Genomic DNA, 24,614 nt, shown 5'->3' on the forward strand with positions numbered 1-24,614 from the left:
CTTGCATTAATCAAATTTATCGTTCGTTACTAAAAAGTTTCGGTGGCAACAGTGACCGCATTTCATGTCACATTTGGATGGTGGAAGTTGTGATATAGTGTACTTTCCAGAACTTGCATCTTTGATGTAGATTTAAACTAAACAAAGTCAAACAACACATCGGGATTATTTATTTCCTTAGCAAGTTTACGGAACCGTTTGCAGCTATCTCGAAACTAAGTTCTGAGGTTACGCTGCTGCAAAGAATGCAACTCGACAAACTTCCTTAAATTTAATTTCAGATTTTGCGGACTCAGACAAACAGTAATTCATCCAACCATCACGAGTTTATTAGTTTCCGTTTTAATAAAGCTGAAATGCGTCTGGTAAAAGTTGAACTGTAATTTAATTTATTTGCAAATTCGTGAATTATAAATAGTTTATTTTAATGGCGGAATCGATACAACCCCGCCTTTGCGCCATTCTAGGGGCGAAGATCATAAGTGTGTATAAAAGTTTCATCTGACATACACATCTTTATTCGAAGCTACTCTCTACTAAATCAATGACAAACTAACACTTTCTGTAACTCTCTTATCAGTTCCCCTTCGTCGGTGTTCCTCTCCCTGGCACAAATTTCCCAACTTTTCTACAAGAAGATTAATAATTTAGTCGGGACGCCTTTCAAACGTAATATTTTCGTATCTCCGGGAATATTTTTCCGAACATGTTATAACATTTTCTGCAAATTTAATCAATACTTAAATATACGGCTCCTGCTCTTGCCTGAACAGTTAACCCCTATAAAGAGGACAACGCACGGAAATCCACAATACCCTCACAGCTAAAGTGGTGCTTTCTTCTTTTATACACACCGAAAGCTCCCTGATGCTTAGAGCTTTTTAAAACTTCTTTCTACTCCCGACGATGGGACTGTTTCTTTCACTTCGATAACACGTCGGTTTTATTGCAACGTTACAAATTTATGTTCCAATTACTGCGTTCTTAACGTCTGTCTTCTTTTGCAGGATGACTCAAAAGCAGCAAAGTCAGGCGAGAAGAAACGGTGGATACACGATCCCTCGAGTAAGTACGATTTTACCATAATTGGATTACCAATATTACGACGCTTAAATGCATCGACACGGTACTTCGTTATGCATTATGTAAATTGTGATTTATGAGTCTATCGCATGCCGTATCTTTAATAAAATGGGTTTAGGCAGGTATGTAGCTGTCATGCTAAATTTGTCTTTGAGGGCCATTTTGTTCTCAAACTACTTCGGTTTGGAAAAATTACACCGTTTAACGTCGTTAGGTCGCATTACACGGGTTGTTTGTGTCAGCTGGCATGGACTTATTTCCGACGGTGGACCGGGCTTTATTAATGAAATATACTTACTGACACTCGTTAGCATAATTCACGATCTGATTCCAGACAAGAAATAAATTATGTATGACTGGAAACGTAAACATATTAGTTAGCTTCTACTGACATTGTGGACGTCACAACTTGACACTGACATTTAAGAATGTTCACAGTCTGTTACAGTGAAGTTAAGGGTTACTTTAAAAAAAGACACGTCAGTAATTCTAGATTCTAAACTTTTTTTATCTGAGATGTTTCTTATTTCACTGTGTCAAAGAGGATATCTTTAGTTCAAATTTTGCACCAAATGTTAGTGTTAAAAAGAAATATATTTTCATTAGTAGACAGAAATATACAGGGTTTCTACAAATGATTATATGGTCGAAGTAGGTCATAGAAGCGTGTCGCCTATCATTTTCGGATTTTACTAAATGCCCAAGGACTCTCGACAAATCCCACACGCATCCGTATAACTGGTTGCCTAATTTTTCATATCTTATTAAAATTTACGCCAACAATGTTTGAGCAATGATCTTGGGAAAGATCATCCATAATCTGAGACAGTTAACGCTTGACATTCCGAATTTACGTTGACATCAGCTTTGTACTCAGGAAAATAGTTGTTTGGATTCACTCAACGAAATTCTAAGATAATATATTTCATGAATGGTGAAAGTTAAGCATACCTGCATACAAATAGAAAAGTTGAGGGTCTGTCGCTGCACAAGAGATCTTGCAGATTTCATAATTAAATTCATGAGAGCATAGCGTAAATACTGCAGTTTTATAACTACTAAACTGTCTTTAACTTTTAAGTTGCAAAGTTTTATTAGTGTGCAAAAATAGACTATTTACAGTAAGCGGAATGTTGTTAATTGCGAGACCAATATAGAAAAACTTGCTTCTCGCACTTAAAATTGTGTTTTTTTGCTATGTTTAACAAGACGGTAACGCTTCAATTATCACATTAACTAACAATGAACCCTTTAACGCATACGTCAGTTTCCCATGGTAATGTTTATAAAACATTTGATAAAGAAAATATTTGATACATTTGATGCATAAAAGGTTTTCATGCATCAGGTGCGTTCGGAGTTGCCAAATTTACTTTTATAAAAAAAATATTTTCGTCACATTTTGATCAACCTGTGTATATACAGGTGATTCATTTTTTATTTCTTCTACTGATAAATCACAAACAGTAAGAGTAAATATACAAAAAAAATGGTTAAAGGTGTTGGACAGAACTTCCCTCGTTTCCTGAAGTATAATAAATAATACAAAAATCTAGCTTCTTCGAATAATTATAAAATTTGATTTTCGAAGTTTAATTTTTTTCACAGCTACTTGGTCAATGCTATTTAAATTTCATAAGATAACGTACTCCTGTACGTACGTGTACTTTACGAATCCGCCTTGACCGTGGCTGGTATGTTATCTATATTTTTTTCCGACCACAAGTTCAATTTTTAATAATAATAATAATCTTCATTAAACATGTCCAAATGTTACAAATAAACTTACAGCTGATTTGAAATGTGACCTAAAATATTGGTCGAAGGTTATTTAGACAGAATTAAGATAAATGAAAAATGAACAAGGTGAGTTAGGTAGTAGACGAGAACTGACGATTTTTCAATTTTTCGATATTTCCATTCATCACTTTTTACGGTTTTCAATTTCTCCATTTTCATTTTTTGTTTACTTATTATTTCGATATTTCAGTTTTGGGGCTTTTCAATTTTTCGATTTTTGAATTTTGCGATTTTTCAATTTGTTTGTTTTTGGCGTTTCTAAATTTTCGATTTCTCGATTAATCGATTTTTCGTTTCTTCGCCTTTCTGTATTTCAGTATTTTCAACTCCTCGAAATTTTGTTTTTTTTTGAATTTTAAAACTTTTCGAGTTTTCGATTTTTCGATTTCTCGATTTTTCAACTTTCGATTTCACAATTTTTCGATATTTCAATTTTAGGATTTTCGGGTCTTTTTATTCTTCAATTCCTGATTTTTCTAGTTCTCGATTTTTCAGTACATATTTCAATTTGTCGATTTTCATTTTTTGTTTACTCAAATTTTTGATATTTCAGTTTTGGGATTTTAAAATTTTTCGATTTTTCGATTTCTCGATTGATTTTTCGTCTTTTTGACTTTTCATTTTTTTGATTTTCCCATTTCTCGACTTCTTGACTTGTTGATGTTTCGATTTCTCGACTTGTCGATTTTCCGATTTTTCAGTTTTTCCATTTTTCAATTTTTCGATGTTTCAGTTTTGAAATTTTTCAATTTTTGGGATTTTTTAAATTTCAGAGGTTTTGATTTAAATTTTTTTTATTTTTCAATTTTTCAATGTTTTGGATTTTAAATTTTCGATTTTTCCATTTTTTAATGTTGGATTTCTCGGTCTTTTGATTTTTCCATTTCCGGGTTTTAAATTTTTAGATTTTTCAATGTTGCGGTTTTTAAAAGTTTTGATTTTTCAATTTTTCAATTTTTTTTTTATTTTAGGTTTTTCCATTTCTCGAGTTGTCGTTGTTTTATTTTTTAATTTTACAATTTTTTTATGTCTCGATTTCCCAATTTTCAAATTTTTTAGTATTCCTATTTTTCGATTTTTCAGCTCCTCGAAATTTTGTTTTTTTTGAATTTTAAAACTTTTCGACTTTTCGATTTTTCGATTTCTCCATTTTCAACTTTCGATTCTCAATTTCAGTTTTAGGACTTTTGGGTCTTTTTATTCTTCAATTTCTGATTTTTCTATTTCTCGATTTTTCAGTACATATTTCAATTTGTCGATTTTCACTTTTTGTTTACTCAAATTTTTGATATTTCAGTTTTGGGATTTTAAAATTTTTCCATTCCTCGATTTTGTGATATTTCAATTTTTTTTGGCGTTTCTAAATGTTCGATTTTTCGATCTCTCGATTGATTTTTCGTCTTTTAGAATTTTCATTTATTTGATTTTCCCATTTCTCGATTTCTTCACCTTTCGATGTTTCGATTTCTCGACTTTTCGATTTTCCGGTTTTTGCAGTTTTTCCATTTTTCAATTTTTCGATGTTTCAGTTTGAAATTTTTCAATTTTTGGATTTTAAATTTTCGATTTTTCCATTTTTTGATGTTTGATTTCTCGGTCTTTTGATTTTTCCATTTCCGGGTTTTACATTTTTCGATTTTTCAATGTTGCGGTTTTTCGATTTTTCAATTATCAATATTTTGAATTTTAGATTTTTCGATTTCTCGTTTTTTCATTGTTCAATTTTACAATTTTTTGATGTTTCGATTTCCTAATTTCTCAATTTTAATATTTCAGTTTTAGGATTTTTTGCTCCTTTTACTCTTCAATTTTGTTTACTCAAATTTTTGATATTTCAATTTTGGGATTTTTCAGATTTTCCATTTCTCAATTTTTCGGTTTTTTTTATATAATCAATTATTGTTTACTCAATATTTCGATATTACAGTTTTGGGATTTTTGGGATTTTTCAATTCATTTATTTTTGGCGTTTCTAAATTTCCAGTGTTTGGATTCCTCCATTAATCGATTTTTCGATTTTTCAATTTTTTGATGTTCGTATTTCTCGATTTCTTGACTCTTCCATTTGTTGATTTTTCAGTTTTTCGATGTTTAAATTTCGGAATTTTTCAATTTTTGGATTTTTTGAATTTTAAATTTTCGATTTTTCAATTTTTTAATGTTACGATTTCTCGGTCTTTTGATTTTTCTATTTCAGGGTTTTAGACTTTTCAAAGTTTCAATTTTTAAAATTTATGATTATGTGTTCGATTTTTCGATTTCTCGATTTTTCAACTTTCGATTTCTCAATTTTTCGATATTTCAGTTTTAGGGTTTTTGGGTCTTTTTATTTTTCAATTTTGATTTTTCTATTTCTCGATTTTTCAGTACTTATTTCAATTTGTCGATTTTCATTTTTTGTTTACTCAAATTTTTGATATTTCAGTTTTGGGATTTTAAAATTTTTCAATTCTTCGATTTTGTGATTTTTCAATTTTTTTGGCGTCTCTAAATTTTCGATTTTTCGATTTCTCGATTGATTTTTCGTCGTTTTGACTTTCCATTTTTTTGATTTTCCCATTTCCCGATTTCTTGACTTTTCGATGTTTCGATTTCCTGACTTTTCGATTTTCCGATTTTTCAGTTTTTCCATTTTTCAATTTTTCGATGTTTCAGTTTTGAAATTTTTCAATTTTTGGATTTTTTAAATTTCAGAGTTTTTGATTTTATATTTTTAAATTTTTCAATTTTTCAATGTTTTGGACTTTAAATTTTCGATTTTTCCATTTTTTAATGTTCGATTTCTCGGTCTTTTGATTTTTTCATTTCCGGGTTTTAGATTTTTAGATTTTTCAATTTTCAATTTTTTGAATTTTAGATTTCTCGATTTCTCGTTTTTTCATTTTTCAATTTTACAATTTTTTGATGTTTCGATTTCCTAATTTCTCAATTTTTCGATATTTCAGTTTTCGCATTTTTCGCTCCTTTTATTCTTCAATTTTGTTTACTTAAATTTTTGATATTTCAGTTTTGGGATTTTTAAGATTTTCCACTTCTCGATTTTTCGGTTTTTTAAATTTTTATATTTTCAATTATTGTTAACTCAATATTTCGATATTACAGTTTTGGGATTTTTGGGATTTTTCAATTCTTTAATTTTTGGCGTTTCCAAATTTCCAGTGTTTGGATTTCTCCATTAATCGATTTTTCGATTTTTCAATTTTTTGGTGTTCATATTTCTCAATTTCTTGACTCTTTCATTTGTCGATTTTTCAGTTTTTCGAATTTCCAATTTTTCGATGTTTAATTTTCGGAATTTTTCAATTTTTGGATTTTTTTAATTTTAAATTTTCGATTTTTCAATTTTTTAATGTTACGATTTCTCGGTCTTTTGACTTTTCGATTTCCGGGTTTCAGATTTTTCAGTTTCGATTTTTAAAATTTATGATTATGTATTCGATTTTTCAATTTTTCGGTTTTTCAATTGTTCAATTTTTTGATTAGATTTTTCGATTTCTCGGTTTCTCGTTTTTTTATTTTTCAATTTTACAATTTTTTGATGTCCCTAATTTTCGATTTTTCAGTTCCTTGACATTTCGATTCTTAAAATTTTTCGACTTTTCCATTTTTCGATTTTTCGATTTTTCAACTTTTGATTTCTGAATTTTTCCATACTTCAATTTTAGGATTATTCGGTCCTTTTATTCTTCAATTTCTGATTTTTCGATTTCTCGATTAATCGATTTTTCTTTTTTTGGGGTTTTAATTTTTTGATTTTCCCATTTCTCGATTTCTCGATTTTTCAGTTTTTCCGTTTTTCAATTTTTCTGTTTCAGTTTTGGAATTTTTCAATTTTTGTATTTTTAAAATATTAGACCTTTTGATTTTAAATTTTTCAATTTTTCAATTTTTGGATTTTAAATTTTCGATTTTTCCATTTTTTAATGTTACGATTTCTCGGTCTTTTTAGATAGATTTTTAGATTTTTCAATGTTTGGATTTTTAAAATTCTTGATTCTTCGATTTTTGGAATTTTAGATTTTTCGATTTCTCGCTTTCTCGTTTTCTCATTTTTCAATTTTACAATTTTTTGATGTTTCGATTTCCCAACTTTGAAATTTTTTAATATTGTTATTTTTCGATTTTTCAGTTCCTCGACATTTCGGTTTTTGGGTTTTTAAAACTTTGCGACTTTTCGATTTTTCAATTTGTCAATTTTCATTTTTTGTTTATTAAAATTTTTGATATTTCAGTTTTGGGATTTTTCAGTTTTTCGATTCTTCAAGTCCTCGATTTTTCAAATTTTCGATTTCTCGATTTTTCAATTTCTCTATTTTCATTTACTGTTTACTCAATATTTCGATATTTATGTTTTGGAATTTTTCAGTTTTTCGATTCCTCAGTTTCTTTTTTTTTTTTTGGTGTTTCTAAATTTTCGGTGTTGTCAGTTTCTCGATTAATCAATTTTTTGGTTTTTTGACTTTTCGATTTGTCGATTTTTCAGTTTTTCAATTTTTTAGATGTTTTAGTTTTGGATTTTTTCAATTTTCTTCGATTTCTTAACTTTTCAATCTTTCTAAATTTATCAATATTTCGATATTTCAGTTTTGGGGTTTTTCAATTTTTCGATTTTTTCAATTTTAGACCTCTCAATTTTTTAAATTTTAGATTTTCCAATTTTTTAATGTTTTCGGTCTTTTGATTTTCGAATTCCAGGTTTTACATTTTTCTGTTTTTCGATTTTTAAATTTTTTGATTCTTCTCTTTTTCAAATTTTCGGTTTTTCAATTTTTCTATTTTTTGAATTTTAGATTTTTGGATTTCTCGATTTCTCGCTTTTTTCATTTTTCTTTTATTTCTTTAATATTTGATTTCTCCAAATTTTCGGTTTGCAATTTTTGGATTCGGTTTTCTATTTTCTTTATTTTTACAATTTCTGGATTTTTCATTGTTCCGATTTTATCATTATCTGTTTTTTCTAATTCAACTTTTTCAATTTTTGGTTTCTTTCAATTTACGATATGCATCTCCTCGAGTTTTCATTTTAAAATTTTTCAGTTTTCAGATTTGCAAACTTTTGAGTTTTTCAGTTTTTAGATTTTGCAATTTTTTGGTTTGAGTTTCTCACGTTTTCAATTTTACGATTTGTAATTGATTTTTATTAGACAGGTAACGTCCGAAACTATCGGACCCATTTATTATCAAAGTTTATCGAATACAATTCAAAGACAAATGGGCAATTTTTGTGAACCTTTGCATTGTTAATTGTAATCAACACAACTGGAGTGTAACATGGCGACGTGGTTTTGTAATTTGTATTTCGCGTTTCAAATGTAGGTTATTGAGTATAATTGAGAATAATTTTAGGTTATGTATCTCAAAAAACTGTACAACTTTGATCCTTTTTCTGTCTCCGATAATAACAAGTAATCGAAAATTTCTCTGTCTGTGTATAGAAGTTAGTTCTTTAGCTGTTTTTAAAATATTGCTAGTTGGAGTTTATAATGTTGTTGTTAGAGTAAAGCATTCTTTACTAAGCTTTTAACAGCATGTTTTACAAAACAAAACATTCCACCTTCTTCGTTATGTGTATCTTACGATACATTATTTTTTTGCTGAGACCGTCAACAACACCACTGAAGAACACAAATATTATCTTATGCATTTGGCGATATGCACTCTAAATAGCAACTTTAAGTCTCGAGGGTAGGTTAAGCTGATTACTTTGAAATTTTAGAAGCATTTAAAATTGTAGGGTAGATAGTAAGACGATAACAAAAAGTTGTTTACAGACGGCCTTCAAAACATCAGTGACGTCATCTTTAAATTCTCGCAATGCATAGGGGTAATCATGAAACAAACTAAAATTACTAGAATGAAATTTTACAATTTGTGTCCGAACCCGACGTCCGCACTCCCTTGAAACGAAACATTTTATTTTATTGAGAGCATCAAAAACAGCCTGGGTCCTCTCCTGAAATTTTAACACGGTTACGTTGTATTAATATGACTTATCAAAATTAATGTTGTTGGACCTCAGTAATTGTAAAAAATGTTGACATAATTAGAAAATTTTATTAGGGGAATCTCGCTTGAAACGTACAGCAGAACGTACTTCTTTACTTCTGCTTTAATAACCTATTCCTGTTTTTATTGTAACTTATTCGCTAAATACAAACGTTACGTTAGTAACAATATTGTATAATAATTAAGACAGTCTATTTTTAAATTTAAGTCAAAATTATACACTACTACACAAATTTTTACGATAGTTTTGTACTGAAACTGTTGTAACTAAGCATTAACGACCTGCTATATCATGTTGCCGCCTACTTACTTCCCTTCGAGAATCCTTCGATTGTAAACATAAATACACACCAAAATGTCAGTCTATTTAGGAGTAATACCTCCTCTCCCATTATCGGTCCTTTACTAAAACAAATTAATGAAATTGTTATCAGATTTTTCTCTAAAACAACTTTATGTAGAGGATCATGCTTTAAATTTTCGCAAGACGCATTTGTCTCTCCGATTGACCTATCCGAGGCACGTTAAAGCGGTCCATCTCGTTCAACACTGCAAACTTAAAGGAGATACAGTGTACATAATTTATCCCAAGATGTACACACAAGAATCGAGAATTTTTGGCAATCTGATACCGGGTGATTAAATAATTCCAAAAATATGTCTTACAAGAGATGGTAGTTATAGCATAGCACCTTTTTTTTTTTCTTTATTATTTGAATGAGTTTATTTATATGGCAACATTTTTTTAATTACTGGGGTCAAAATTATCACTACTTTACCTTCTTAGAGTAACCTATTTACTTAAGTAGTTCATTATTAATCATTAAAGTTTAATACCCGCCAAATTCATTTTCGTTCGCCACGATAATTCAAGTTAATATTAGACAAGAATGAAAGTAACCAAACCTAACAACAAAACAACAATAAAGCCGAAAACAGGAACGATGTTTACAACTCATTATCATTAACAACCGCATTAACATGAGTTTAGCATAAATAAATCAGTCTGATTACTCTTGTTAATTTTCACGTTTTTTATAATGGGCGGCAGAAATCAATTATCTGTTTTACAAGAGAAGCGATTATGTACTTTGTGGTAACACAAATATCCCGGCACAACTGAAACATGGAAAAAATTCCAAATTTGGTTTCGAACTTTTTTTTGACGAAATGTCCAAATGTAAAATGGGCAAATTGTTTATGCCTGCGTTCTGGAGAAATACACTACAAGAAAGGAAACGAGCTAAATTTAATTATGTCACATTTACATGGTACCAAATTATGCATTAATGAAAGTTAATAATTAGATAAATTAAAATGAGTTCACAAAAATCACATCGTGGACCGAATGAATTCCCGAAAGAAAGCGCATATGAAATAAACACAACAGACACATTGTCAATACGATTAAAATCACAATAATAATTCTGGAATAAATGTTCAAATTCAAGTTGTAAGGAGAATGAAAACCCTACCGTTTTCGAGTCCATGGTGATATTAATTCAAGTGGTGATGATTAGTGAGCGGATTTATAAGCACAAAAAAATTAAGAATAAGCGCTTAAATAAGCACAACATTTTCAATAAAAAAGTTTTATTTTAAGCAAAAAAGCATTAAATAAGCATAACACTTTCATTAAAAAAGTTTTATTTTAAGCAAAAAAGCATTAAAAACATAATCATATTACAAATCAAAGAACACTTCTTAGGACTTTGGATAAAATATTTTACAATAATCCTACATTTTATATTTTACACCCGTATTTCAGTTTTTTTTTAAACAATTTATGATTGTAATATGTTTTTTCGCCGATCATTTAAAATGTGTTTAAAATTGAAGAATGTGCGTTCAACATCCACACTCGTTGTTGGCGCAAATTTGAATTTTGCAACTAATGTTGAATCTAACTCCAAATTTTCCACCTTCTGGCCTTGTAAAACACGAGCAACGTCGGAAAGAACACCAAAACCTGCATTTTTATTTAACACTTCTTCAAGTTTTTGAGATACTCTAGTACCAATATCACCCCTTACTGCGTTTGCTTGTTGTTTAAATTCTTTCACTAAGTTTATGGCATCTACCAACAACATGTTGGGTTTTTCTAACTTTTCTATTACCTCACATACGAATTGATAATTGCTTCTTAGAAAAGCTAGATCTTGTCGCAAATCTTTGTTTTCCAAAATATTTATGCAATCTTTAATCGATTGAGAAGAATCTTCGCTAAACTCCGTAACTACTTCCTCAAATTCTTTGATATATTTGTCATAATAAAATGTGGCCTGTAACCATGTTGCCCACCTCGTTATAATCGGTTCTGGGGGCAATGGTATGTTTGGAAATTTTTCCTTAAAATGTTGCACTCTTAGTGGGGCTTTAACAAAAATCTTTTTACCATTTGCCACTAATTTATTAACACTAGGAAACTGCAAACGTATTCCTTCAGCCACTCTGTTTAAACCGTGGGCAATGCAAGTAGAGTGAATTAAATTGGGGTACAATATTTTTAGATTATTCCCTGCTTTCAACATAAAACGAGCTGCATCCGAGATCATCAATAAAATTTTATTCGACGTTACGGCATTTGGCAAAAATAGTGACGTAAGACTGTCATTTACAAATCTGGTAATCGAATTGCCATTTGTTTTATCTAACATTTTCAAACTTACTACATACCTACCCTCGACTAGGGAAATTTTCATTTAAGATTCCAACAATTAAACTTGCCACGTACCTTCCACAACTATCGGTTGTTTCATCGACAGCGAACTATAAATAATTATTATAACTCCAATGCGATGTTTAATTTCGTTGTAAACTTGCTGAAACACTGGGCCTACATAATTTTTTCGGAGAGTACTTTCAACCGGAATATGTCGATTGCAGTGTTTTTCAAGGAATTCTTGAAGAGGGCCTTTCTCCAATTTTTTTAAAGGTATATTGGACTGGATCATCATTTTACATAAATCGAAATTAAACTGAAACTGCTCATCTTTTGTGGAAGTAGATGCAACAGATTCATGTATGGTCTGCTGTCTAATTTTAGAAACTTTAAACATTTTCTTCCTTTCTACATGAAGAGTCGTTCTGACATGTTGCGTCACGTTATATTTTTTATCACTTTGAATCTAAAACAACGTACATATACAGGATTAACAAAGGAAAATAGATAAAAAAAAATTAGTGGGCTTACGGTTTTCACACAAGCTCTGCGAAATATTTTGTTGTTTTCTAATTTTAATTCTGGAAAATTCGTTATCCACTCATCCGGCGTCGATTTTACTTTCAGCATTCTTTTAAAATATCAGTAATATTACCAAAAAGAACTCAACATGTAACAAGGGAGAACCACGTATAACACTATACTACGACAGATGCGATAGACTGATGGTTGTGAAATAAACGGTTCATTTACTTAAAAGTTTCCATTAGAAAAATTTTAAGGTAGGTAAATGGGTACAATAATCCTTTTTTCTAGAAAATCTTCAACGGCCTTGCCGCAAAATGCCGAAAAAGAACATCTGGTTAAAAGCTTTAATTCATTATCAACGGAAGTAAGGATTTAAAGTCATAAAATCTATGGAGTATTTTTCCAATCCTATAATAAAATTTTATTACCCAAACGACCGGAACCTATTCACAGAAAGAGTCTTGAGTAAATGTACTTCAATGGTCAAGTCCAGGTAAAATGCATACGATACGATACGGCTAACTAACAAGTATTTGTCATCCCGACAAGGCCGGCATTTGAACAAAATATGCATTAAAACTCATATTCGTCGAAAAAAGCATTAAATAAGCATATAAGTTTTAATATGCATAAAATTGAAAAAAAAGCAAATAAGCATAAAAAAAATGTGTCAAATGACTCCAAATTGTATCATAGTTACAGATATAAAAAAGTTTTGAAGTGCTTATATTTTTCACAAAAAGCATTAAACCTAGAAATCCGCTCTCAAGTGATGATTTTCGAGGTCTATTGAGAAATTATGAAGTGTGAATAAGGTAAAAGTAAAAACATCCATAACTTTAAATACATAATTACTAAAATTAAGTTGAATAAGTGAATTTTTGCGTGTTTTATACGAACATTTACATTATATATAGACTTTTGAGACCCATTTTTGTATGACCGTTTTCCATCTCTCTCTGATGTCTTTCGGGGTTGTCTCCATTTACTAATTGCCACTTCTTTTACGTCTTAAAATATTGCGCTTCTCCATTTCCTTCGTGATCTTCCCTTCTTTCTTTTCCCTTCTGGTGATGTCCGATATCCCTGATTTGCCTGTCGTCTCCCTAGGTGCCCTGACCATTCTAGTGGTCGTATTCGGAGTGTATTTGTAATTCTTAGGCTATTACGATACCTATGGTTCTTCTAGTATGTGTGTTTATTCTGGTATATACGGAGATGACTCATCAGCGGCCGCCAGAGCACTAAAGAAAAGCCTGGAAACGGAAGACGCGAACGGCAATCCAGAAAGATCCCGATCGGCGACTTCTAGAAGGAAATACGGGTTTAATAGAGGCGACCGTCGGGAACTGATTATTCAGCTAGTTGAGTCAAGAGTAATAATTATTAATCGTGTAAATTCGAGTTAGTAAGAAATAAATTGTTGAGTTTCATCCACGCCAAATTTATTCACCTGTTCAACGTAACAATACTTCCTTTCCCTCCAAAAATTCTACGTAGTATTCTTCTTTTTCTGATTTCCATTTTTTTTTTTTTTGTAGATTTTTGCTTTTTCCTTTCGAACCCTTATTATTTTTTAGCGCCTTAACTATTTGTTCAACTGCCTCTTTCGTTGGGTCCTGGATTTCGTTTCCTATTATTCCAAGCTTTCTCATATTAGACTCTTCGTCATTTGTTTAGAAGTTTTCTTTCCATCTTCACACATTTTCTTATCCCACCCATCCGGTTACCATCTTTATCTTTAATTAATACTATGTTTCTTTGATATCCCCTTTTAATATACTGTTACGAAATAAACCCATAACCGCCCCGGTGCGACGCCTATGAGTTTTTCTAATATGTGTGTCGATGAACGATGACTCATCGACGGCCGAGCGACGTACGCATAAAGACAAGTCTGGGGCCGGTTACCGGAAGTCTCGAAGCGGCGTCCAGGGAAGTCACGAAGCGGAGTCGCGATGGATGTTCGTGAAAGATCTCGATCAGAGAAGTATGGGTTTAAATAGAGACGACCGTCGGGAATGGATTATTCAGCTAGTGAAGTCAGCCAAGCGCGTCCAATGAAACTCGTCGGAATAATTTCTGTACATAATCGTTAGTCGTGTAAATACCAGTTATTAAGAAATAAATCGTTGAGTTTTACCTACGCCCGAATAATTATTCGCCTGTCAAACGTAACAATACTTAACATTTTGCAAGAAGCGAATTTTCGCTGACTGGAAACCGGGATACGAGTACCGAGAGCCGCCCACCAGAAAGGGAGCTGGCGCCCGAGCACACCGCCTCCCGACAAAGGCGCCACCCTCGTAATGTGAAGGTAATCACATTGCGTAACGTGTCTTGTTTTCAGCGGTACTAACCCTCAAAATATCGGCAAAACTCCCAACTGACACCATCGCCGTCACCGACACGTGGAGTTTCGTCGCAATTTGTATATCTTTTTTAACACGCTTATATAGGGTTTCTACAAATGATTATAGGGTCGAAGTAAGTCATGAAAAGGTGCCGCCTCTCAGATTTGAACTTTACCAAGTGCCCAAGGACGCACGACAAATACCACATGCATTTGTATAACTGGTTGCCTCAGTGCTTCATATCTTTTTAAAAAATAAGACTATTTCATTATAATTAAAAGAAACAACTTTACTGCGGTTAAACATCACAGTACATGTCGAAAATGTTTGAAGATTTCTTTTTGTTGAGACTACCAGTTCGAACAAATCTGTTGATTACATCTCTAATGTGAGCCTCTAATGACGTTTCTTGAATTTGCAAATCAGGGTATTTGGCCAGATATTCTTACTTACAAACGGTTCAAAATGCTCCCACTCTTCGGTTTACGAAAGTCTCATTACGATAACAAGACATAACAATGCAAGTGTCTTGTTCAACAGAATAAACCATTTTCACGACCTTCGCTTCCTGGCACAAAAACAAAATTTGCGTAGGCAAGCACCAAGAGTTTTGAAAACGACTGTTTTGTTGTTTTGAGCCTAGATTAACGAGAATTACTGTAGTTCACACTTAAAAAACGTTAAAACAATTAAAACGATGACTTTAAATGACAAGTTACAAATTATATTGATGACAACTGAGAACGAAGTGGAATTTTTGAAATCCATGGTCAAGTACGCCCTTATAATCATTTATAGAAACCCTGTATTATCTTTACTTGTAACAAACAAACTATGTAAACAAATCTAGGTGTTTTTTTAGTTTTTTTTACTTGTATTATTCTTATGATTTTACCCAATAATTCGTACTTTTTCGTCTAAAGACTTTCTTTTCCGGCCCCTCAGCATCTTCTTTACTTTCTTTTCTTGCTTATACTTGTTTCTTCTTTATTTCGGCTCATCGTTAAACCAGAAGTACCAGTAACAGAAGACTTTCTGTAGAATTTAGTATTTTAGGTTTGATTCGTCGCCTAGACTTAGAATTTTTCTTGAATGTCGCTTTGAGTGTTCTAACAATCCAGAATCTTCTAGAACTTTGTACACACATGGTTTTAAGGCGCTACCCACAGCTCTTATGGGGTTACCAAAGCATTTTTAAACTGTATTATTGTCGTCCTACTTCGAAGTTTAGTATAGCTGATTTTCACAACACTTTTGAGGATTTCGAAAAACTTCAAAAAATATTTCGATATTATTCATGCAACACTTTTTCCAAAAGAAATAAAAAGTTATTTTGATCGGTACTCAGATTTCAGTATTTCGAGGGCATTATTTTTGAAAATGATAAAGCTTTCAAACATTTATTCTGAAAATAGTTTCAAACCCTTATAATTTACAAGATGAAACATTCTAGAACGTTCTGAGACTTTCCCAGGTATTCTCATTTTGCAAATTAATCATATTTTATAATCGAAATTTGTCTTTCTGTACATAAAACCATCTTTTTCGATTCTTCTTAACTTCCTGGACTAATTTCAGTATTCGTCAAATCCCACTGCTGACACCAATTTCTGTATGCTTCAATTCCAAAAACTGAAAACTGTCATTCTAACAGAATTTTTATTACCAGAATCTTAATCTGTTTTCTTGAACATACTGCATTATAAAATTTAAATTCCGCCACGTTCCTGCTCATATATGGCATCTATAGATTTAACAGAGGGCATTTCAAATATGAAACGTTACAACACTTTAATGTGTTCATTATAGCGGCCCACGACATCAATCTTACCTAAAGGACACTTCTTGGAATCATTTTCGTCCTTACCAAGCCCCACTTCAAATTAATAACCCATATATTAACTCCGGAAGCTCGAACCACTGATTACAACCGTTACCAACATCTGCAACCAAGAGAATCATTCAGTTGTTTTTATAAACTGCCATGGAATCTGCAACAAAGAGTGGACTAATTTCAGTGCCATCTGAATCTGAAGTAATATATCTCAGAATGTCAATACAAAAATAATATATATTCAACAAGCGATAACTAATAAGTTTACCAAACAGATGGAGTGATCACGTGCCTACAAAGTCAGTGTCTAAGCTTACACAATAACTTTAAAGTTGAACCTATACGGAAACATCGGCGGGATGTTTGAAAATATTGTTGCCTGGCTATAAATGAATCTTATATTCCTTGTTTTTGAAGTAAGTACATTACTAATGTGAATATTTATCTACGACTCAAATTTACCTTGAAAGCTTATTCCAAAAATTTGAGGAAGATAATGCCACAAACCCCATTTTTTAAGTGTTTATACTACCTTTGACAATTTACAGTGCGTCGAGTTCATCCCATATGATGTTCGTTGAAAAGCAGTGCTTAATATGTGACAAAAACAAGTCCAGTGCTGTCGTAAAATCAGACCACACTTTAGAAATAAACACGACATGAACTAATGATAACTGACACAATAGGAGATCATATGGATACAGAATTACAAAAAATAAGTCTAAACTGAACACATTTAAAATATGATTAAGTAGATTAGAAGATGATGTTTAAAATTCAAGTACAGCAGACCGTTTTTTTCCGCTGCAGATAAAAATTAACTGAAAGATCACAGTCATTAGCACTGTTCCGCCCATAAATTTGGCAAATTATAATCACCCAACACACAAAATATAAAACCCGGAAAGTCGGCTATTAAAGATTTAACGACCCCTAGAATTAAATTGATGTCATTTGTGCATACGTTAATCCAGAGTTGTTCTCTGTTGTCAGAATTATTATCATATGTTAGTCAAACTCCATTTTTATCAAAAACTGTGCAATAAACCGTAACTAGTGAACATTCGTTGGAAGCGTTAGCTTGATTTTTTTGTTTTTCCCCCTGAATTTATTCTATGGACCATCTACACTCCTGTTAATTTAACACAAATGAATTCTATTTGCGTGACTGCTCACCATCGCAGCCTGCCGTTAATCGATGTCACATCTAATTTTATTTTATTCCAGTTTAATTATGTTTCGTACAGTTTCCCATTTTCCACTCAATTGATGGTGAAAAAAATAACCACCAATGGCTCTAAATTAACAACATGCAGTCTCAGAAATGTCCGTTTTTAGGTAATTAACTATAGTCCAGGGAAAATTCAGCGAAAAGGTCAACGAACGCCGTTCGATCCCTCGGGAATCAGATATATGGAGAGATTACTACAAGGGTGAAAATGTGAAAATACAGCGAACTGATACATTCATCCCCTCGAAGGCTGTTTTGTAACCCAAAAGGAGCCAAAAGCCGATCACTTTTATTCAGTGTTGTGTTTTTCATCCCTGTCCCTTGTACAAGCAATCTGGAGCGATCACATCCCAGCAATTTTTTTATATTTCCTGGGATTAAAAAACGTTTTGAGATGGTTTGCAGTTATCCGGAAAAAACCAAATTGCCTTCCATAAATATAACGAAACGTTTTTTCGTAGTTTGGGAAACTGAGTCTAATCCGATGAAATTTTGTGTGAAGGGGAGTCAGTTAACGTACCGATGCGATAATGTAATTGTAGCGAATTTGATTATGAAACAAAAATTTTGCGAGGCCGATGGAAAATTTAATTTTGTTCTCGGCTACGCTTTGTTGTGTATTTTACCTGCGCAAATCACTCCGAATAAATATTTACCCTAATTTAAACCTATGTGGAGTGGTTTTGGATTTTTTATTAACGGCACCAACAATAATTGCGTAAACAGATAATGATGTATGGTTTCCACGGCACACGAATTTAAACGCCGCCGCCTGCAAAATTGTGTATTAAATACATTCAACTGAAAATCTATAAAGGCAGATGGGGTGAGCGATGACAAAATTCTCATAAAATGAAAATAAAGCGGAATGCTAAGGTCGGTATACGCTTCCAAAAGTCGAAATGGCCAGCCGTAAACTGCAAAATCTTTAAGTTTTCAATCAGGGGCCGATTTAGAGAATTTTATTTACCCTTTCTGCGATTCTGATAAACCTGCAATAAATGTAAAGTACATAAAAAAAAGTTACTGAATTCAGTTGGATACATCTCCATCTTACAAAACTTGCAAACTTTTACTAAAACATCTGAAACGGATATTACTTTTTAAAACTTGTATACGAACGTCGAACGCAACGCTCTCATCTCTAATCTTGTGAAATCTTTAACCCTTTTGTTGCGCGAAGTAGCAAGTTTTCGTATCGAAATTTCATCAGTCCATAAATATTTGAAGCGCTTCGAGCATCGAAATTTCTAATCTGGGTTTTAACTAAAAAGGTTCCATTTAATCTATCCAGGCACTAAACTGATAATTGAGAGTAGATGTTCACACTAACACTAACAAAACAAATTAACTATCTCTTGTAGATACACTCATCACACCAATAACTATCATGCAAAATCTTCCTACGAAAAATTTAAAAATTATTACTACTACAACGATTCTAGAATCGAAGTGGTGATGAAAGCGTGCCGCCTCTCACTATGCAGATTTTACTAAATATCCAAATACAAATACCACAGGAATCTGTATAGTTGGTTGTCTAAATTCTTCACATCTTATTAGGAAATGAAGCTAATTCATTACAGTAAAAAGAAACAAATTTATTGTGGTTAAACATCAAAATGTCGAAAATGTTCACCATTTTGTTCAAAGCACATGTTCAGTATCTTTTTCTTTTTTCAAAAATGTTCTGAAACATCTTTTCGCTTTGGACCCACTATTCAGGATCTCCTGACTGCTGAGAAAATCATTTGTGAGATTATTCTACAAATAAGATGTATATTTCCCAAAAGTAGTTTAAATAGTGAGACATTCGCCTTTCGGAAATTTTCTATCTAATATTCTATTTCGATATTTATCAACACAGAGAACACACATGACAGATTACAAACAGGCAACAGACGGAAACAAGACATCTATCTTTCCATATTCTAGGCGTACGGATGCCAGAAAACATGAAACCGTTCGCCGGATGGAGTCTGTTACAATAATTCCTTTGCTTACGCTAAAAAAAACGGAAGTTAAATTTATACTATATAACAAGCTATTAAACATTAAACTTTTTTTTTGTCAAGAAATCAACGTACCACCTAAAGGAAGTCGTTTCCTATTTTTTTTTTTCAAGAATTAAATATTCCGAAGTAAAAATTAAATAATGGAAATACAAACTTAAGAATTTGTTTTTAACTGAAACCGGAATTCAGTTCTGATATTAATTTAACTTTTTTGGAAAGAAATGTTTCTTTCAAATAATTTGCTTATTAACATGAATACACAATAACTGTGTTAATTTTTCCTTCCCGAGCGTGAGCTAAGGAGATATTTATAAGAGCAAATGACTACTTTCATGTCTTCTCGACCTTTTGGAGATCTAGAGTACAAAAAATACATCCCCCGATTCCGTCTGTCTGTGTATGTGTGTATCGATCTTTATTAGACGGATAATCTCCCAAACTACTGGACCGATTGTTGTCAGATTTTATATGTGATTGAAGATTGTCGTGTAGACTGATAGTAAAACGTCACACAATTTCCCCCACTTTCGCTACAAACAATTTACGTAGTAAAAGTTATCTAAATTTTATAAAATAATATAGTCCTATAGTCCTGATTTATGAATTCGCCTTGATTTTTATTATATGTTCTGTCGCCCGTGTGGCTTCAAATTCCATCGAATGTTTCCTTTTACACTGTGACTGATATCTATATTTTACTTCACAAGCGTAACTTAAGGATAGGAACCATCCAATGAATGTTTCAAGTTTTCTCGACGTTTCATGACCCCTAGGGTACGAAAAAAATATGTCTCTAGATTTTCCAGACTTCTTTAGATTTTTGTACATTCTTATAAATTATTATTTGAGATTCTCTCAGATTCGCTCAAATTTCTTCAAATTCCTTCAGATTCTTTCAAAATCTGTCAGATTCTCTCCGAATCCCCCGATTTCCCTTAGATTCTTTCAGATTCCCCCAGTTTCCTGTAAATTCGCGAAGATTCCTTCAGATTGCTTCAGATTCTTTACAAATTTTTCAGGCTATCACAAATTGTTTCGGATTCTCTCAGTTTCTGCTGGATTTTCTCAGATTTCTTCAGATTTTTTCGAACTTTCTCATATTCTCTCAAATTCTCTCAGAATTGTTCACCGTTGAAATCGTTTCAAATTCTTCAAGATCCTTTCAAATTTTTCCAGATCGCTTCAGATTCCTGCAGACTGTTCCAAATTTTTCCAGATTTCTCAAGATTCTTCTAAGTTTATTTAAATTTTTCAAAATGTCTCTAGATTTTTCTACATTCTTCTATATTTTTCCAGATTGCCTAAAATTCTCTCACATTGCTTCCAATTCCTTCCGATCCCCTATGATTCTTCGTGATTTTTTTTCCGATTCTTTGTTTCATGTTCCCTCAACTTCCCTCAGATTCTTCCAGAATCTAGAGTCGTTTCCGTCTGTTACTTTCTAATTCTTTTTGATTATGTCAGGTTTTCTTAGATTCGTTCAGATTCCCTCAGATTCCTTCAAATGCTTTCAGACTCTTTCATTTTCTTTACGATCCTTCTTTCGATTTTTTTCTGATTCTTTCGGATTATTCCAGATGCTTCTGGCTGCTTTCAGTTTGTTTCTGATTCTTTCGATTGATTTTAGATTCTCTCAACTTTAACTCCTCAAGATTTTTCCAGTCTTTTCAGTTGTATTCAGATCGTTTCAGATTCCTTCAGATCCTTTCAAATGCCTGCAGACTATTCCAAATTCTTCTAGATTCTTCCAGATTCCTTTAGATTTTTGTAGATTCTTCGAAATTATTTGAGTTTCTCTTAAAATGTCTCAGATTCCTTTAGATTCCTTCAGATTCTTTATAAATCTCTCATCTTTTTCCGAATCTTCTAATTTCTCCTAGATTGCTTCAGATTTTTTTCAAATGTTTCAGATTATCACAAACTCTTTCAGATTCTCCTAGATTCCTTCAGATTTTTCCCAAACTTCTCAGATTCCCTCAAATTGTCTCAAAATTTTTCAACTTTCAAATCGTTTCAAACTCTGCAAGATTCTTTCAAATTTTCCCAGATCGCTTCAGATTCCTGAGGACTGTTCCAAAGTTTTCTAATTCTAATTTTCTATTTTTTTTTTTAATTTCTCAAAATACCTCTAGATTTTTCTACATTCTTCTAGCATTCCCTGAAATTATCCCGGGTTTCATCCGATTGCTTCTGATCCTTTTTGATTCTTCCTGATTTTTCCAATTCTTTATTTCTCAGGTTCTCTCAAATGCTTTCACATTCTATATTTGTCTAGATTCCCTGAAATCCTCTCAGATTTAGGTCCTTTTCCGTGATCATAGCGTGAACAGGCAGCCTATCGTTTTTATTGGATATAATTATAAAACACTTGTCGGTATACTCTAAAATGACAGCTTAAATATTTCGAGTGTTGTGAAATTAAAACGAACGTACAAAATAATTGGCTTTTATACCTGTGGATTATTAATCAATCCCCACTTTTAATTCATGCAGTTTTTAATTTTTTTAAAAATATAACTCGGAAACTATGAAAAGGGTGACTTTAAAATCCTCATTGCGTTATCTCAAAATTTCAGTTGTAACATGCGCTGTTATCTGTGTCTTAATAATGTATCCTTATTTTTTATATTGTTTATACCTATTATTAACTCTGAATAGACTTATCTAATTTTCCAGACATTCTAGGTACAGATTAAAAATATCAAAGTGGATTCATAATCCACAAGTACAGAAGAATGTTAGTTTACAAAATTTAAACAACGTTTACCATCCAAAGTTTTAGGTTTTACTTTGTTGATTATTTATTTATTCCACCAAAAGTATATAGATTAATAAATCATTATTATTTTTATTTTGTAGAAGGATTATTTAAATCAAAAAATTAAATTTTATAGTTTCTTTGGAAAACCGGACTTAGACTGTCCTTAATTTTGAATTAACTTTTACTGGAGCGTAAACCTGACTTGAGCTGACCTAACCTTAGAAAATCCATCGGGCGAATGACTAATTTCATGTTTTCTAGACGTTTCATGATCCCTAGAGTATGAAAAACTTTCATATTTCCGCTTGTTTCTTGATTGTCTGTTGTCTGTTTGTCTGTCGACTATCGGTCGTCTGTCTATCGTCTGTCTGTTGTCTGTGACGATTTTTATTAGACAAAAAATTTTAGAAACTACCGGATCGATTGTTGAAAATTTGTCTAATACCTCCACCAATAATAATTTAATGACGTCTCTTTTTGCGTAGTTAAGGTTATCTAAATTTTATGTACTCGTGGTTTATGAATCTGCCCTGGTTTTCTCACAATTACTTTCTTTTATGGAATATGTGTCACATGTATTATCATTTGTATTACCTACATTTTTTAAAGTTATAGAGGTAATCATAAAATAAATGAAATTTCACAAAATCAAATTTTATAATTTATCGAAAAAACGGATTTTTTTCATTGTATTTATTTACCTTTAGCTTTTGGGATTTTCAATGTATTTTCAGACCGTAATATCTCCTTTAATACATTTTTAATAAACCTGTTATTATGAAATTTTAAATATATTGTATTTTAGTGAAATGTTTCATCACATATATTTAAAAATTAATATCATTATTATTGATGGAAATTTCGTAACGCAGTTTCCACCACTGTTTTCAGCTTAAACGTCTTTCTTGAATCGGGGAAGCTCAAAAATGGTTTGCCTTAAGAATAGAAAAACAACACATTTGAAACATTTGAAGGTTATCTAAATTTTATGTACTCGTGATTTATGAATATGCCCTGGTTTTCTAACAATTACTTTCTTTTATGGAATATGTGCCACATGTAACCGATATTTCGTTTCTGCATCAAGTGAATCCTATCCTTACTGAATGGTTTTTTTTTTCATTTGTATTACCTACATTTTTTAAGTTATAGAAGTAATCATAAAACAAATGAAATTTCACAAAATCAAATTTTATAATTTATCGAAAAAACGGATTTTTTTCATTGTATTTATTTACCTTTAGCTTTTGGGATTTTCAATATATTTTCAGAACGTAATAGCTCCTTTAATAAATTTTTAAAAAACCTGTTATTATGAAATTTTAAATATACAGGGTTAGTCACGAGAGAATTACTTCTGAAAATTATTTTTACGCAACCCAAAATACGAATACCATGTACCATTTGATACTAACTGAATTTAAAATGAAATGCTTAATCCATGATTGCTTTGAGTTTGGCAATCTCATTTTGACAATTGTGGAAAAGGAGGTTACGCGAGTGTCCATGGTGGTACCGCAGCCAGTCGGAAATCTCCTCCGGCGCCGCTAATAAATTTGTCAATGTGTCTCTTGATCTTTTACAACCGAATAATCAAGAGAAAATTATTTCTAAAAATTCCTTTTACGGCATTTTATTCAAAGGTTACAACACAAACTCAAACAAGTAAGTAAATAATTTAACTACTAATCTGTTGAAAATGTTGGGCATTTTGGGGGGATGCTACGGCTTTTTTGTAAATGGATGGCCGAAGAAGTCCAGAGGTTGCGGATTTGCACTTCGAAGAGGCTCTAGGTGACGCAGAGATAGCGAATTAACACATGCACATTAGCGGCGAACAACATTGGTAGAGCACTTACGGCTTCAGTATAGCCCAGATTGATCTGACTGTATGTCGTCGATCCAATGGGGCTCTAGAGGCGAGTCAACGATGAAAAAAAAATGTTAAAAATTAATTAACGTCAAAGTGACACTGTCAAAGTCGAAGCAATCATGGATTAGGCATTTCATTTTAAATTTAGATAATATCAAGTGGTACAGGGTATTAGTATTTTGGGTTGCGTAAAAATAATTTTCAGAAGTAATTCTCTCGTGACTAACCCTGTATTTAACTTGTATTTTAGTGAAATTTTTCATCACGTATATTTAACAATCAATATCATTATTATTGATGGAAATTTCGTAACGCAGTTTTCACCACTGTTTTCAGCTTAAACGTCTTTCTTGAATCGGGGAAGCTCAAAAATGGTTTGCCTTAAGAATAGAAAAACAACACATTTGAAACATTTGAAGGTTATCTAAATTTTATGTACTCGTGATTTATGAATCTGCCCTGGTTTT

The 24,614-nt window shown here is 31.8% G+C and overlaps 1 protein-coding gene across 1 annotated transcript in view; it reads left to right on the forward strand.

The window, feature by feature from the left end:
- LOC135128550 (proteoglycan Cow) overlaps positions 1 to 24,614 on the forward strand; it is a 317,893-nt gene that overhangs the window by 222,614 nt on the left and 70,665 nt on the right. The window contains exon 2 of the mRNA XM_064055422.1: positions 1,008 to 1,065. Coding sequence (XP_063911492.1) covers positions 1,008 to 1,065 — 58 coding nt within the window. The remainder of the gene's footprint in view (positions 1 to 1,007; positions 1,066 to 24,614) is intronic.

The sequence above is a fragment of the Zophobas morio genome, unplaced genomic scaffold (genome assembly GCF_036711695.1).
Source record: "Zophobas morio isolate AGI-343-1 ecotype UQ-CSIRO unplaced genomic scaffold, CSIRO_AGI_Zmor_V1 ptg000014l, whole genome shotgun sequence".
Taxonomy (NCBI): domain Eukaryota; kingdom Metazoa; phylum Arthropoda; class Insecta; order Coleoptera; family Tenebrionidae; genus Zophobas; species Zophobas morio.